General features: G+C 46.5%; 1 protein-coding gene across 7 annotated transcripts in view; it reads right to left on the bottom strand.

The window, feature by feature from the left end:
- Window positions 1-15,226, bottom strand: part of wdfy3 (WD repeat and FYVE domain containing 3) — a 101,794-nt gene that overhangs the window by 15,809 nt on the left and 70,759 nt on the right. For all 7 annotated transcript variants that reach the window (XM_023958796.1, XM_023958790.1, XM_023958792.1 and 4 more), the window contains 19 exons: window positions 14,781-14,960; window positions 13,543-13,776; window positions 13,348-13,447; window positions 11,705-11,865; window positions 9,734-9,963; window positions 9,354-9,463; window positions 8,830-9,012; window positions 7,868-8,025; window positions 6,775-6,852; window positions 6,437-6,661; window positions 5,918-6,086; window positions 5,607-5,770; window positions 4,768-4,916; window positions 4,358-4,478; window positions 3,091-3,176; window positions 2,826-2,906; window positions 1,593-1,647; window positions 1,367-1,486; window positions 1,128-1,245 (listed from right to left, as the gene is read on the bottom strand). In XM_023958796.1, the coding sequence (XP_023814564.1) occupies window positions 1,128-1,245; window positions 1,367-1,486; window positions 1,593-1,647; window positions 2,826-2,906; window positions 3,091-3,176; window positions 4,358-4,478; window positions 4,768-4,916; window positions 5,607-5,770; window positions 5,918-6,086; window positions 6,437-6,661; window positions 6,775-6,852; window positions 7,868-8,025; window positions 8,830-9,012; window positions 9,354-9,463; window positions 9,734-9,963; window positions 11,705-11,865; window positions 13,348-13,447; window positions 13,543-13,776; window positions 14,781-14,960 (2,722 nt within the window). The remainder of the gene's footprint in view (window positions 1-1,127; window positions 1,246-1,366; window positions 1,487-1,592; window positions 1,648-2,825; window positions 2,907-3,090; window positions 3,177-4,357; window positions 4,479-4,767; window positions 4,917-5,606; window positions 5,771-5,917; window positions 6,087-6,436; window positions 6,662-6,774; window positions 6,853-7,867; window positions 8,026-8,829; window positions 9,013-9,353; window positions 9,464-9,733; window positions 9,964-11,704; window positions 11,866-13,347; window positions 13,448-13,542; window positions 13,777-14,780; window positions 14,961-15,226) is intronic.

Genomic DNA, 15,226 nt, shown 5'->3' with positions numbered 1-15,226 from the left:
AAAGTTAAAAAAAGAAACTTCCACATGTCTGATTGTGGTTCCAACTTCACTTGAAAACCACTTTTTTGCAAGTCTAGAAGGTCTGAAGGAATCTGTTTCACTGACTCAGGCTGCTTATTCTAAAGGAAACTGATGGGAAAGTGTTCATTCAAAAGTTATTCACACCTGCACCTGACAGCCTACCATCAAATGAGACTTTCCCACAGTTTCTTGATAAACAAGAACAAGCAGAATACGACATCGATTTCTCTGCAACTAAACCCTGTAAGCCAGTGGTTCTCAAACCTTTTCACTTTGGAGGATTAAACCGTGTCATTGGCTGCGATGTGCCTCCTTTGTCCTACACATCTTTTCAAAACGAGGTTACAGGTTTGCTCTTAAGTCATGTTCAATATTGAGCCTAGTTGTGTTCTTTGTTTTCCAAGCAGCAGAAAATCTCCCAAAGAGAGGACGTAGAATGGAAGCAGAATGCCCCCTGCCTTCTGCCCCATGAGTGGATGCTCCCTCTCCACACAGAGTTCAGTGTCTGTGCTACAGACCTCCTCCTCAGGAGGGAGTCTGACATGATTTCAATGAACTGATCCTCCTCAGCAGAGCTCAGACCAGCAGCTGCTGCTGCCTTAATGGATCTCTCAGCCAGTCGTATTGAGCACTGTTGTCTGGGAAATATCTTAGAAAGAATCCTCGCAGGGAAGACATGTACAAAGTGAATGATCCTTTATACGAAGTATAAATAAGTTAAATAAAGGATCATTCACTTTGTATGTTTTCTAATTGGGGGGGTACGGAGGCATTACATCCATTATACATGCATTTCACCATTCTTTATCAAATCTGATCACAGTTGCAGATAAAAGGCAGGTGTAGGTCTTCAATCCGTGCCTGTCGCGAGTGCGAAATGCGTCAACGTCCAGGCGGCATTACCTTTCTTTTAAGACATTAAAACCGGCGTTAACAACAATAATGACATCTTCAAATGTCACCTTAGGATTAGGTTAGTAAGTGACATAAGACCCGCGGATATGCGGTCCCGCAGCATGGTTTGATTATGTTCCGCCATCCAAAGACGTCCGATCATACGTCTGATCATACGTCCCTCTCCCTGCTTGGTGGGTGCAGAGTCTTACCGTTGGGGTCCTCCCAGTCTTTATACCTCTTCTTGTACTGGGTGAGCCGGTCATCGGTCTGGGCGCCCATTGGTTTGGCAAGATTGCGGAAGGACTTGGGGTTGTTCAGGTCAACTTCCTAAATCCCAGACAAAAAGGGCCAACACCCATGAGTTCTACAAGAGCACTCATACCAAACCTCTGCTACCTGATGGCTTTCTCACTGAAACTTGAGAACACTGCATGAGGGGCTCAGCTACCTCAGAGTCGTAGTCGGCCAGGATCCAGGGGAAGACGGGGTACTGCATCAGATCGTTGTAGGAACGCCCCGCCAGTGTGTTCAGGTGCATCAGATACTGGAAGTTACTGATCTCTCCTCTCTGCAAAATATCACACACTTATCAGTGAGGTGAAGAACTGGGTTATAACTGACCTGTCATTCTTCACACGAGGAGCAACATCAAGACAAAGTCATCTGGAACTCACCTCCCACCTTTGAGTCACTGACTTCTCACCAACCAGGGTGCTGAGGAGTCCAGATCTGGAGACACAAATTGTTCTTGACTTTAACTTATCTCCAAACACAACTGCTGATTATTTAGTTAACATTATTTTACATGTGTAAATTTATGAACAAAGATGATGATGAACATTAGTGACATGGAGTATGAGTCAAGTCATTAGAGCAGACTCTGGGACAAAGCTGAGTGTTCTACCTGTGATTGAGGAGGGTGGGGGAGGATGAGGGAGGATAACAGAGGGTGGGCGGGGACAAGAGAGACTGGGTAAAGATGGGTGAATAAGGTCAGGGTTCACAGAGGTTGGGTAAGGATGAGTGAAGATAGGTGAGGATGAGTGACGGCAAGGATGAGTGAGGACGGGCAAAGATGATATAGGTTGGGTGAGAATAGTTGGGGTTGAGTGAGCATGGGTGAGGATGATTGGAGTTAGGTGACGTTGGGTGAGGATGGTTGTGGTTGAGTGAAGCTGGGTGAGGATGATTATATATGAGTGAAGTTGAGTAAATGACGTATACCGGTACTTATATTGCGCTTTTCTACCTTCTTCAAGGCCCAAAGTGCTTTACAGTCACAGACCCATTCACCAAGTCACTCACACATTCACACACTGGCGGCGGTTCCGCTGCCGAACACTGGCGCCAACCTCCCACCAGAGGCAAGGTGGGGTTCAGTGTCGTGCCCAAGGACACTTTGACTCATGGGCGTGCAAGGCGTAAATCGAACCTGCAATATTACGATCGTGGGTCGACCGCCCTACCGCTGCACAACGGCTGCCCGAGTAGGGATGGTTGGGCTGGAGATGGGGGGAGTTGGGTGAGGTTGGGTAAATATGGTTGCGGTTGAATGAGCATGGGTAAGGATGATTGGAGATTGGTTGTGTGAGGTTGGTTGAGGGTGGTTGCGGTTGAGTGAAGCTGGGTGAGGATGATTAGACATGAGTGAGGTTGGGGTTGAGTTTGGTTGGACGAGGATGGTTGGGGTTGAGTGAGGGTGGGTGAGGATGATTGAGTTAAGTAAAGTTGGGTGAGGATGGTTGGGGTTGAGTGAGATTGGTTGAGGGTTGTTGGGGTTGAGTGAGGGTGGGTGAGGATGATTGGAGTTGAGTGAGATTGGTTGAGGGTGGTTGGGGTTGAGTTTGGTTGGACAAGGATGGTTGGGGTTGAGTCAGGACAGGTGGAGATGGATGAGGATTCATTACCCCTGTTCAACGCTGGTGTTGGGCCTCTGGCCTGAAACCGACTCGGAGCTATCAGCCAGTGAGGGGACCACTGCCAGGAACCTGCCGGGACATGAGCACCACCTTTGTCATGAAACACTGAACTTCAAAGTAAGAGTTCCTCTGCAAGAATACAGAGTCAACACTTTTCGTATCCTCTCTGAGAATTGTTCAGGTTATTTCTGTCTTTTTCTAAGTGTAAATTATCAGCATCCAGCTGAGTTATGTCATAAAAAAGCGTTTGTACCTTTGGTAAACTTTGTTACGAACCCCCTTCTGGAAGGCTAACAAGTAGTTCCTGCCATCTGCTGAGAAGACTTCCACTGCCATGGGCTGCAAAATAAAAGCATGTTACAGACTGACAATCCCAAATCTCAATGTTATCTTCATCAAAGATATTTGGCTGTTGATTTCTTCTCTTCACCTTTTCAGTAAACTCATAGATGCCCTTTTGAAATTAGTAGAGAGATTTGTGGGGAAAAACGGTTATAGATTATTGACAGATTTATAAAAGTGACGGAAGAAACAATTGTTTTTGTTAAACTCTTTCACGTCTATTTTATTATAATCTGGTCATTTAATTTGTTTTATTTATACCTGGTTACAAAACTCTTCCAGAATCCCAAAGTGTTTATAGTTTATTAAAAAACAGTGTAGATGCTAAAGAGTTTTATCTGCAGATGAATTTTAGAGTCCAAAGATGATTTCAGACCAACACAATCAGATGAACTCAGCTTGATTTGATGACCTAGTTTGGTGTGGACTGTTTTCTGTGCTATAGAGAGCAGAACCCTAATGACATCACAGGTACTGCAGCTGAAGAAAGAAGGCACACTGCTGGTTCTCAAATTCTGATCCAGGAACTGAAGCTGGATTTGAATTAGTTTGTTAAATCATTTTAGGTTTTGGTGAAACTTCTATGTATTTTCTGCTTATGGACCTCAGGAAGACTAGAGACCACTCTGTGGAAGCTAATGGGGTTCCAAATAGTAAAAGTAAAAACATAAATATAGTGAGTAGTGAAGGAATTCTGACACAGCCTGTGTTGGGAGTGTTGTTTTAGTTCAGTGTATTGTCCTAGGTTTCTTGCCTGTTTTTTCCTTTCTGTTAGTTTTGTGGTGTTTTCTGTGGATCTTTCTCCTCAACCTTGTTGTCTAATCCTGCATCTGGGTCAACCTGATACACCGTGACATTAAGGACCACAACGTTATATATTCAATTACGACCAATTTTACTCCGTCCAATATGTGCAGAAGGTCCATAGTGGCTGTGTGACACGGCCTTTTAGCAAGCCGTTTAAAAAGAACGTAATTACATCTGAAATTAGTAATTACATCTGAAATTAGACACAATGACGTATAAACAGTAATTTTAATGACATGGAAGAATTCGATTTTAGACAGAAAAAGTTCTTAGTTTTAAAAAGGATCTGGCAGTAGAGGGTGTGGAAAGAACTGAGCTTTTAAAACTTCTAAACCGTTTGGGCGTTTCTGCAGGCGAGTGTGCATGCTGACCTGCAGCAGGTAGCGTCTCTTGTGGACCTCCTTGATGTCTTCGTAGGCGAAGATGCTGCAGGTCCTCTTCAGCTGGCTCTGGCCCTGTCTGGCTCCTCTTGGGATGATAGCTTCATGCAAACTGGACAGAAAAGTACGGGGAGAGAAAACACCAAAACAAGAAGGATGTTCTGTCAGATGACTCCGTTTAGTTACAAGCAAAAGAAGGAGGTGTCTGTGAAACAGTAAAAAGTCTTTTTCCTAAAACTGAAAGGAGCAGCTGGGCCGAAGCGCCGGTTCCCAGCGGAGACTCAACGCCACCAAGCGATGCCGCTGTACTACGGCGATGAAGTCGTCCTTCCCGAGCCTTCGCTTGGCTCCACAAACCTCAACAGGCCTGAACACAGACGGACTTGCAGCTCTGGACCTACTTGGGTGGGAGAGTGTCGATGTCCCGGATCTCTCGAGACACGGTCATGGTGTAGCCGTCGATGACGTAGAAGTGCTCCTTCCCGAACAGCAGCAGCCCCTCGCTGGTGTCCAGACCCTGCACTCTGGCACAGCGGTACATGTGCTGGATCTGACGCAGGAAACAGGTTATAGGAGAGGGTCAGGAACGGGCCAGGACACTGATTCTGTTCAGTGCACAAGTTTATCTCAGTTAATGATTTGAAACATTTTTCATCAAGTATTCATTTGTTCTATACATTTCGATAAAAAATTCAATATTGTGTGGGATTTAAAATGACTAAAGGTGGAATCTTTCTATCCGTACGATGGAATTCTTCCTTTCTAGTCATCTTTTGATCTGCTATCAAGGCGTTCCTAGTGGTCTTTTAATCATAACTATGCCGCTTTAAGCCAAAATCTAAATGTTTATGCCGTTTTCTAGAAATTCCTCTCTGAGTTTTGGGCGAGGAGCAGGCCCCGCCCCCTTCCACCTCCCCATTGTTTGGAGCTTGGAGCAGGGAGCTTGCAGCGCGCGTTCTACATCACCACCCCTGACGGGATGCGCCGAAAGGTGAATATCATTTTCAAGTTGTGTTGAATCTTTTTATTGTTTGTTGTGATTCCCTCTGTTTTGTTTTTGCCGTACACTACGGAAGGCATTCATGTGTTGTCAGTCGCTTTGGTTATTTTTTGGCCCTCCCCCTTCAGCCCTTCAGGGCTCCCCGCCAGGTTTCATGTCGTGTATATAGTAAAGTTTTGTGTGGAATGTAAGGAAACGCTGTAAAAACAGAGTTTGGTTTGCTCTGTGACCTCTGCTGACCTTTTCTCCCTCCTCCAGGAGGCGCAGCAGCGATGTGTTTTCCGTCCTCTGCTCCTCCTCCGGACCTCCCGACTCCAGCAGCTGCTCCTGGAGCTGCTCCTGGCTGTCTTCATCGGCGCCATCTGCTGTGGACCGAGACCTCTTCAGAGGAGCCTTCACCAGGCCTGCAGAGAGGAGGACAGAAGGCAAACGTGAGCTGCTGGAGACGCCAAAACACTACTCTGACAGAGGCGGAAACATTTTTCCTTCTTTTCCGGCGTCACCCCTCCATGACAACGCGGCAGACGTCTGCGGGCTGCAGCAGAGTGTACCTTTAACTCGAGCGATGGTGTCCTCTCCTTGCTCCGGCTCATGCTGGGCCGTCTCCCCCTCCGTGTTGTGCTCCACAGAGTGCTGGTACATGCCCGGATTTCCTGACAGCAGGCGCATGTAGTATTCCTTACTGTCGTAGCTGATGGCCCGGCGGTAACGCAGAGGCTTCTGGGAAAGAAGGAGGCGCGGGTGAGATGACGCAGGAACGACATGACGAGGTCTTGTTTCGTGTGCATGAGATTAGAGACATGGAAACGTGCTGGGGGTCCGGTTCTTCCATCCCAGCTGCCGCGCCTCACATCCTGAAGATCTTAAAAATGTTAAAGCTCCACATCTGTGGGTTTGGAAGTGAGCTGTGCTCAGAAACCGCTTCGGTGGCGTGCGGACGGAGGAGGTGGAGCGGTGTTGTTTCTGTTAGGTCCAATTGACCCCACTCCAATTGGACCTCATCTGGACCTAACAAAACCCATCAAGACAGCACCAGGGTTAAAGGAGGTCAGAGGGCTGAAGCTGCGCACCTGCGTGGAGTTGGTGGTGGTCTCCGGGATGTATGGGTAGTGGATGTAGAACATGTCGTTGCGGACCATCTTCTTCCTCATGCGGCAGGGCCCCTCGGTCATCTCCAGCACGAACTTGTCCAGGTGGGAGCCAATGGGGGGCCCCCACAGGCCCCGCTCCCGCAGGAGCTCGTACTCGATGGACGCCCACTCTTCCGTCACATACTTGAGGGCATTCTGCTGCCTCTGCAGGGAGGGGGGACAGAGACGAGTGACGCAATGCTCTGTGGAAGTGAAGCCGCTCAGCGCGTGCTCCTAAAAGGACGAAGCAGAGCTTTGAGCATGCTCGGTGGCGGTACCTCCTGATACTCTTTGTACTGCATGGCCACCAGGTCTCGAACCACTGCGATGTGCGTGAACATCCACTGGAAGGTTTCCTGTTGACAAGAACAAAGATGGGGTTCATAAATACCTGAAGAAGCTGTGCTTCATAAAACGCAAAAAACGTATAATTTGTACTTTTTACTATTATAGAAATTGGATTTGTTCACATCTGCTTCTGTCTTCATTTCAAAGACTTTGACTTTTAACTGCAGTTCTTCTGGTATGTTTTAAGCTGCATTCACACAGGCCACCTGTGCTGCGTTCAAGAATGCGCGGTTTTATTTACTCAGTCTTTGGTGTTCACACCGCACACGCAGGGAGCGGCGTTCTTCTTCTTCTGCTTTTATAGTTTACTAGCATTTGTCTGATATCGACAGTAGGATCAACTTGACGTGAAATGTCAAGTGCAAAAAAAAAAAAAAAAGTTTTGTTCCTATAAAAGTCTGTTTAGGTGTCACCCTGGCACAAAACATGATTATTGTCAATTTGTCCTGTGTACCTTGTGATCGTGTTTACGTGTCCCGCGTTGCCGCAATTCAGAATAAAGACGTTTAATCGGTTGATCAATTTGTACGTAGAGCCCGCAAGCGGAAATAAAAAATTTGCGTAGCGACGTGCGATCATGAGCATTTTGGACGCGGAACCCCAAAGAATTTTGGCCTCCGCGCGTTCGCATAGACTTTTCATTGAAAGTGGATCTGACGCAGACTGTGTGAATGCAGCTTGAAATAATTACAGAATAAATACATCACAAACTAAAGTATCAGGGACGGCAGTCTCATGATTTCACTACATTTTTAACATTAAACAAGGTCTGCAGTCAAAGAAATTCTAGAATAATCCAATTCAAAAAGCCTTGAAACATCATTTTTAAATATTTTACATGGTGAAGTTACAGCAGTTCATCGAAAGTCAATTAAAGAGGTTCCTTCTTTTCATTTAAGAGATCAAACAAATGAAAGGTAATAAAACAAAAGGTTTTAGATGAGAGGATGATTTCTAAAAGAGAGCAGGAGCAGGCGTCTGCAGATGTGCCTGAAAGCTGTCGGGAACCCGGGGGGCTCGTACCTGAGCGGAGGGGCTGTTCTTGTTCAGGCTGTTCTCCTTCTTGTTGCGCCTGACGCCCGTCAGTTTGGACAGGCCGAAGCCGCTGCTGACTCTGGACAGCTTGGACTGGGTGGCCGGAGCCACGGCTTCCCCGCGGCTGATGCACTTCTTCTCATGAGCTGAGCAGCAGAGACAGGAAGGGGAGACGTTTTCAAATCGCAGTCTGTGTGTTGACAGTTGTGTGTTGTTGTGAGACAATGCTGGGACTCCCATCAGACTCCAGACCTCTGCTGATGTGCCAGCTAAGACTGAATCATCAATAAATGTTGTTCACCTTTCGGCTTATCCTTTCAGGGGTCGCCACAGCGAATCAGCCTCCACTGATTCGCCCAGGTGGTTTGGCAGAGATTTCCCTTCCTGACACAACCCTGTAACCTGTATATAACTGTATCCGGGCTGGGGACCGGCACAGGGAGACCCAGACCTGAGCGCCCTTGTGGCTACATGTAAATACTAGCACTAATAGTTGCTGACTTTCTGTCAATAAGAAAAAAAAAAACCCAAAGCTATTGGGCTATTTTAATGTCATTAAATAAGCTTTTGATTTGATTTTAACCAGAAAAAAAGGACTTCTGCTTGAGTTTGCTCCCTCTGAGCTCTAGAAGACTCACTCTGATCATCTAATGATCTATTTTCAAAGGATTGCCAGTGGTCTTTTAGTGGGGTTGATGCTGTTTATAGCCAATATTAAAAAAAAAAACTGAAAGTCACCTCTGAGATGTGGGCGGAACTGTTGGCATTAAGCAAAAGCAGGTCTGAACCCAGTCAGAGAGGGAGCTGGTCCTAATCTGGTTACACTGATTTAAAACATTTCAACAACAACTCCATGAAAGATTTGCACCAAAACTAAAGAATTTCTCTGAAAGATTGCAAACTCAAATCCGACCCCAGAACTGAGGTGGCTGTTTTGTCGGCAGGCTCACCCAGGTGGTTCTGCCAGCTCTTCAGGGCGTGCTCCTCCAGGGCGGAGCGGGCCGTGGCGATGTCCACGTGGCCCCGGTCGTTGCAGGGCAGAGACACCTTGAAGATGTCCTCCAGCATCTGCCGCTTGCTGTGCATGAGCTCCGTCCACACGCGGTTCACGGCCTTCAGCAGCAGCTGGCGCCCTGCACAAAAGAGCAGTTTCCTTCTGAGGCAGCGGGGTGGGCGTGGCTTCGGTGACACGAGCTGTGGTGCAGCGTCTCACTAATGACTTATGCTTGGTAAGAGCTGCAGAAGTGAAACTGCAGAAAAAGATTGATGTTTATAGCATAATCTCAATTGTAAAAAAAAAAAAATGATGTTAATACAATTTACGTGTGCCTCCTTTTGGGTTTGTTCAGAACCATCAGTTACAAATCGTGGCCCGAACGCCACTCCCGAAAGGTTTTTCCGTGTTTAAAACTTTCAAGAATCCACCCGCCTTGCACACACGCAGGTGGTAAGGTGACAGGAGGCGGAGTCTCACCTTCGCTCACGTCATGGCTTTGCACGGCATCTGGTTCGTTCTCCGCCAGTATCGGGACGTGCCACGTGGTCATGCGGGCCTCCGCCTCCAGGCCGAAGCCTTCCACGTTGCTGCAGACACAACACAAAGCTGCTTCAGAACCCTGAGGCTAGCATGCGGGGGGAGTGTGATGATCTGGGTCTATTCTGGCTCTGTGAAGGCAGAATGCACCATCTGAACGAAGGAAGTGGAAACTCTACGCACCTGCAGCAAAACTGGACACGTTCAATGCACGACTGCCTTCCAACAGGCAGTAAGCAGTTGACTCATTAAATATGACAGGACGTCTGCTGGTTTGAATCCCGCCTGCTCTCAAAGCTGTAACATCTGCAGTTCCTTACCTGCCGCTGTGGAGGCAGATGAAGCAGTGAGCCAGGCACGCCACAAAGTCCTGGTCATGGTTTCCCGGCCCAAGCACCAGGTTGCGGTTCACGGTCAGGACCCGCAGGGCCTCCAGCAGCGCCACCTGCTGAGCGACCGTTTTGTGGGGTCGACAGAGCTGGTAGAGCACGGTCCGGTTCAGACAGTGGTAGATGGCGTCGAGGGAGAGTCCCTGAGAACGCCTCTTAGCCTGGAGGAAGAGGAAGAGGAGGAGGAGAAGGAGTCGGAGGAGCTCCGTGATCGGACATGTGGCCGGGAAAAAAAAAGTAAAATTCTCTTTGAGAAAAAAAAGAAAAAGTCACTAAAATTCCAGCCAATCCTTCAGATACAAAAAAGAATATGTTCAGACTAAGCCCGACTCTTATTGTGAAAATTTGAGAAAATTGCAGCATTTCTTCTGGCAAAATTACTTTAAAGTAAGTCTGATTAAAATCGTGTTTTATGAGTTTTTGACATGTACTTGTCATGTACTTTGAACTAGCTGTCAATCAAACAGTCACAAAGAGCCTCTGTTTGAATGAATGAGCTGTTGTGATGTCACAGCGGCCCAGTAGCGCATTGCACCAGCTCCCTGATCCGCCCCATCAGTTCGGGGACGGTAGAAGAGAAGATGCTTAATTTCCCTGCATGTATTGTAAATGCGTCCAAGGTGGGATTTTGTTGTTGGCCGCACATGTTTAAAATTAAAGTTAAAGTCCCAAACGTGTTCTCTGCATTTGTGTTCTCGTCTGACCGAGTTTGAATGCTTGCTGTCCTGCATTCACCAGAGAAGGTAAAATTAAAAACATGAATAAAATCAGGGAGCTTTTTAATTATTGCCTCGATGAAAATAAGACAAAAGTTCAGAGGTCCGAGCAGGCTGACTCCCCATCCCGCAGCACGTTCCGGCCCTGCGACAGACTGTCCAGGGTGTACCCGCCTTTGGTTCGAACGCCAAACTGCGCTGCGCTGCTGCCAGACCTTTGCGCCGCACCCGACGCTCAAATCGCAACACAGGACCTCAGACCCCGTCTGTACCATTGACTCAACTTCAAAGTGCGTTCGGTGAGAACGCAGCCTAACCGTAAAAAAAAAAAAAGTTCAGCTTTTCAGTTTTTGGAAATGTATGTGGAAATATTCACCTTCTTTTTAGCATTTCCTTTTTTTTTTCAAGCATCTGCATGTGCTAGCATCAAATCCATTCTGAGACACAGCCAGTGCTGCTTCCTGCTGCAATGTGGACTAAATTATAATGTAATTCAAAGCATTTTTCATGGGTTTATATAATTTCTTTTTGTGTGTAATTTTATTAAGCAGCAGGGTCTGATACACATATTCATTTTGCACATTGTTCCAAAAGTGTCCATTTGGGCCAAAGATGTCACTTTTCACCGTTTCACCAAAGTGAAACCTTAGAGAATGGAGACTGTCAGTCGTGATTGTTTGTGCCCACCCCCCCACCCATGTGTCAAGCTCTTCACTCATGCAAGACAAAGCTTGCAGAAAGGGGGGGATCAGGGGCGGAGCTACTCAGCTACGCCCATGTAGAGGAGATTTTGGAAACAGAGGATTCCGATGAAAATATGGCTTCATGATTCCGACATGAAATATGGCTTTTTAAAACATTTAGGTTGTGGGATTTTGGTTAAAAACCACATAATCCTAATTAAGACACCCACTCCATACAGTAGGTGGCAGTATGCACTCTTTGCATTGGTTTATCATCCACCTGTCAATGACAAGATGAAGGTTGTTGTTTTTTTTAGACCTGTAGAAAGAAGAAATCTGTAATTGACCTTTTAGTTTATGCTGTGGTTCTGTGATTAGACAAACTTTGTGACTGAAACAAAGGTGTTATGGTGGAAAGAAGCGTTTCTGATTCAGCACTGGAGACTCAGAGGGCTTAGTGTGGGTTCTTTCCCAGCATTTGCATTTCATGCTGCTGCTGCTACCTGTCCTATGAGCTGCACGATGAAGTCCACCACCAGCTTGGAGTCCTTGTTGAACATGCCCTGCCACAGCTTGTCCACCACTCGCTGGGTGAAGTAGAAGACGTTGTTGACCAGAATCTGGTAGCTGCCGCCGCTGCTGAGAGGCAGGGAGGCGTCCTCACCTGGAGGCAGAGTAGCAGAGGGTGAGAGGGCGCCGTCATCCTCCGTCACCAACATTTGCCTGAGAGTCCAGATTAGGATTTGTGGAATGATTATGAGCAGAATCCTTAACAAGATCTGGACCTACTGGGGTCAACTTCACAGAAGTTTGGTGTTTACTTGCTAAAGAAACAAGGTTTCAGAGGCTCCAGGATGAAGAACTTAGATTATGAGGGCCTTCAACTATTAGTTCTGCTTGGATGTTGACCAACAAGCCCAAAGCTGCACACAGACTGAATGTGCTCATAGACTTTTGATTAGCTCTGACTTATGGAGAGGTGGAGTGTTTCTCCAGAGCTTCCTTGCGAAAAAATGGTAAATGTTAGAGAAACTCATGATAATGTATTGAGGACATAAAAGCTTTTACTGAATGACAAAACATGTGAACGTTAACGTCCTTCTTAAATGCCTTCAGGATGAAGGGATGGAGCTTTTGGTGGAACTCTGAGCTCCGGAGTTGCATTCATGAAGCTCCCGTCGTGTTAGGGTTCTTCTTGCAGCACATCTGTGGAAACTGGCTCGGGTTCAGCAAGAAGCTGCTCTTCAACAAGGTCTGGTGGTTAACCCAGCAGGTTTAAAAAAAAAAGAGGAACAGGAACCACGAAGGGGCACAACTCGAAGCATCGCACAAACAAGACTTTTCACACTGGTTCCACCAGTGCAACAAACCTTTTTCCTTAGGTGCATCAAAGGTTCCCACATTTCAGAACCACATTGCTTTAAACAATGCAGTTCGAAGGGGTCACTTCCTGCTCCTAAACTTCTGTCCATTTGCTGCTGCTAAAACGTAGAGAAGACACTTGGACGGTAAATATATTGCGTCGTGAAATGTGTTCATAGACATTTTTGAGTTTTTCAACTCTAAATGTATCAGAATCCGTCACAGAAGCTCTGTTGGCAGCCAACGTCTTCCCACCGTCTTTACAATAAATACAGCTGAGCTGATTGACGGGTGAAGACACTCTCCTCGACATGAGGACACTTTAAACTGACACCCCAGCTCCTCATTCAGTACAGAACTAACAAGTTTTATCATTGGACTCAGTTCATTTCTCTTTTTTTCTGTCTTATTCCTTTGCTCTGCACTAAAAAAATGCAGCGTTTATTAGGTCCTAAACTCCATTTTCAAGACCCTCCAACTGCAGCTTCGTTCTTTTTTCTCTCTTATTCAACAGAGTGTTGAGAGATAAGAAACCCTGAAAGACTGAGAGAGCAGAAGGCACAAGGTGGGGTTGGCAAAGGTAAAAAAAAAAAGGCTTAAGAGGATAAAGGAGGGAGAAGTGACTCTGAGAAACAGAGATGGAAGGATGTGCAGCAGGTTAGGAGGATCAAGGATTTGGCATGAACCCACAAAGACAAAGAAGATGGTGGCTGAACCAGAAAGTGAAGCTGAGAAGGAGCTACGTTTGGTTACATGCGAATGAAGCTGCAGAAACCGTCCTGACCTAAAAGCACATCAGCAGCCAGAAGATGCTCCATGACGCCGTCAAGGATGTTGGACTGGAACTCCTTCTGCTGAGTTCTGGTAGAGCGCTCCGGGGAGGCCTGCACAGAAAACCCACAGGAGCAGCTCACACATGTGGGACGGCGAGTCGTGAACCTGCAGCCAGATCAGCACCGCTTCTGACGCATGGCCGTACCTCCAGTAGCAGGTCCACAATAGGCGTCTGCTTGCTGGCTGGCGTGGTGCAGAGGTTGTCCATGATCAGGACCCTCATGAAGTCAAAGACGTACTTCTTGGCCGGGTGGTTGGTCAGCGACGTCTTGGAGCCAACGTTGCAGTACTCGGACTGACTGCGGTTCATGCCAGAGTCACCAGCGAAGGCCTTGAATTCTTCCGTGGGAGACCCCGCTTCATCGTCCAAATCGCTCACCTGATGATGGTCACGGGTTTGGGAGAACTTTATGAAGCTGATGACCCGAATACAGACTGGAGATGCTTTCAGAACCAGAGCAGCACTAGAGCTGCTTTTCTTTAGTCTTTACTCACTGAGACAGACAGCTGGACTTTAGCTGCATAACAGAGCTGGTCTGGTTTTGAGAAATGGGATCTTCCACTTTTTCTGATGGAGGAAATTTCTATTTCCTTTTCTTCCTTTTAAGCAGTGGATGTAATACTGATTCCTTTTTTTTTGGTAATTTCTTTTTTAATCCAATATGTTTTCCCAAATAACATGCAAGTATTTCCCTGCAATCGTTCTTGAAATGATGATTTTCTTAAGTCCAAATGAGACTATTTTAGAAAGTCTGCATGAGCCAACAGCTTTGCTCCTCTGAGTGCTGCTGCTCAAACACTCATGAAAGAACATATACAGGCTGACCCGCACTGGGCCGTCTGCAGAGCATCTTTGTTGGGCTACGTTGACGCAAAAAATAAAACGTTCATTATTCAATGACAACGTTTCCATTGCTTCAGTCATGTTTGCATCTAAAGTGCAGAGACTGTGGAGGTTTTTAAGAAGAGGCTCACCTTTTTTAATCTGACTTTTATAATTGCTTAATTCTTTTATTCTTTATTTATTTGTTAATTTATCTATTTTCTCTACTCAATGCATTTTTTTAATTATATAGGGACTATTATTAATATTTTATACGTTTTTAATTTACTACCCCTTTTTATTATTATGTTCATGATATTTAAGGTTATGTTTTAATCATTCTATGCAGACGATGCAAACTAATATACGGATGTGAGACGGACGCAATGCAACGGTGCTGCGCGGCTGACGGCCCGGCGTGTATCAGGCCAAAGACGTGATGTTGCAGAACTGCAGTTCCCTCACGTCACCAGAAGAGGCAGAGTTTTTCCTGACTAAAGCCCAGCTGTAAGAATTTATATCTAGTAAATCAACAGTTTGGGTGTGTGGGTGGAGCTTACCATCTCAGAGTAGGGCCTGATGTTGAAGGGGAAGACGGCGGCTGCCAGGGCACAGAGGAACTCCGCGCTGTGCCACATGGGGCTGAGGTCTGGAACGTTGTGGTACAGGTATCTGAAGAACTGCATGAGAGTGACCGGGTACTCCCGCAGCCAGGAGCCCTCCTCCTCCGACTGCCACGGCTGAAATCCCACACACAAAAACACAGATCCAACTCTCAGGGCAGTCGGTGGGTGTGGTCAACGAGCATCATCTATAAACCATGTGGGCGTGGCCACGTTACCCTTCTCTTTCACACCCCTTTTCCCGCTACTTAATGTTTTTAACTGACAAAAAAAATTCTACCGTGAGAATCCAGGCCGTGTCAAACGGCAGCTACGTACATTTTGTGCATATTGCACGGATGAAAATTAGTCATACATGACAACACCTGGAAAAAGGGAGAAAT

Source organism: Oryzias latipes, chromosome 9 (assembly GCF_002234675.1).
Source record: "Oryzias latipes chromosome 9, ASM223467v1".
Lineage (NCBI taxonomy): Eukaryota > Metazoa > Chordata > Actinopteri > Beloniformes > Adrianichthyidae > Oryzias > Oryzias latipes.
This window is presented reverse-complemented; position numbering and strand designations above follow the sequence as displayed.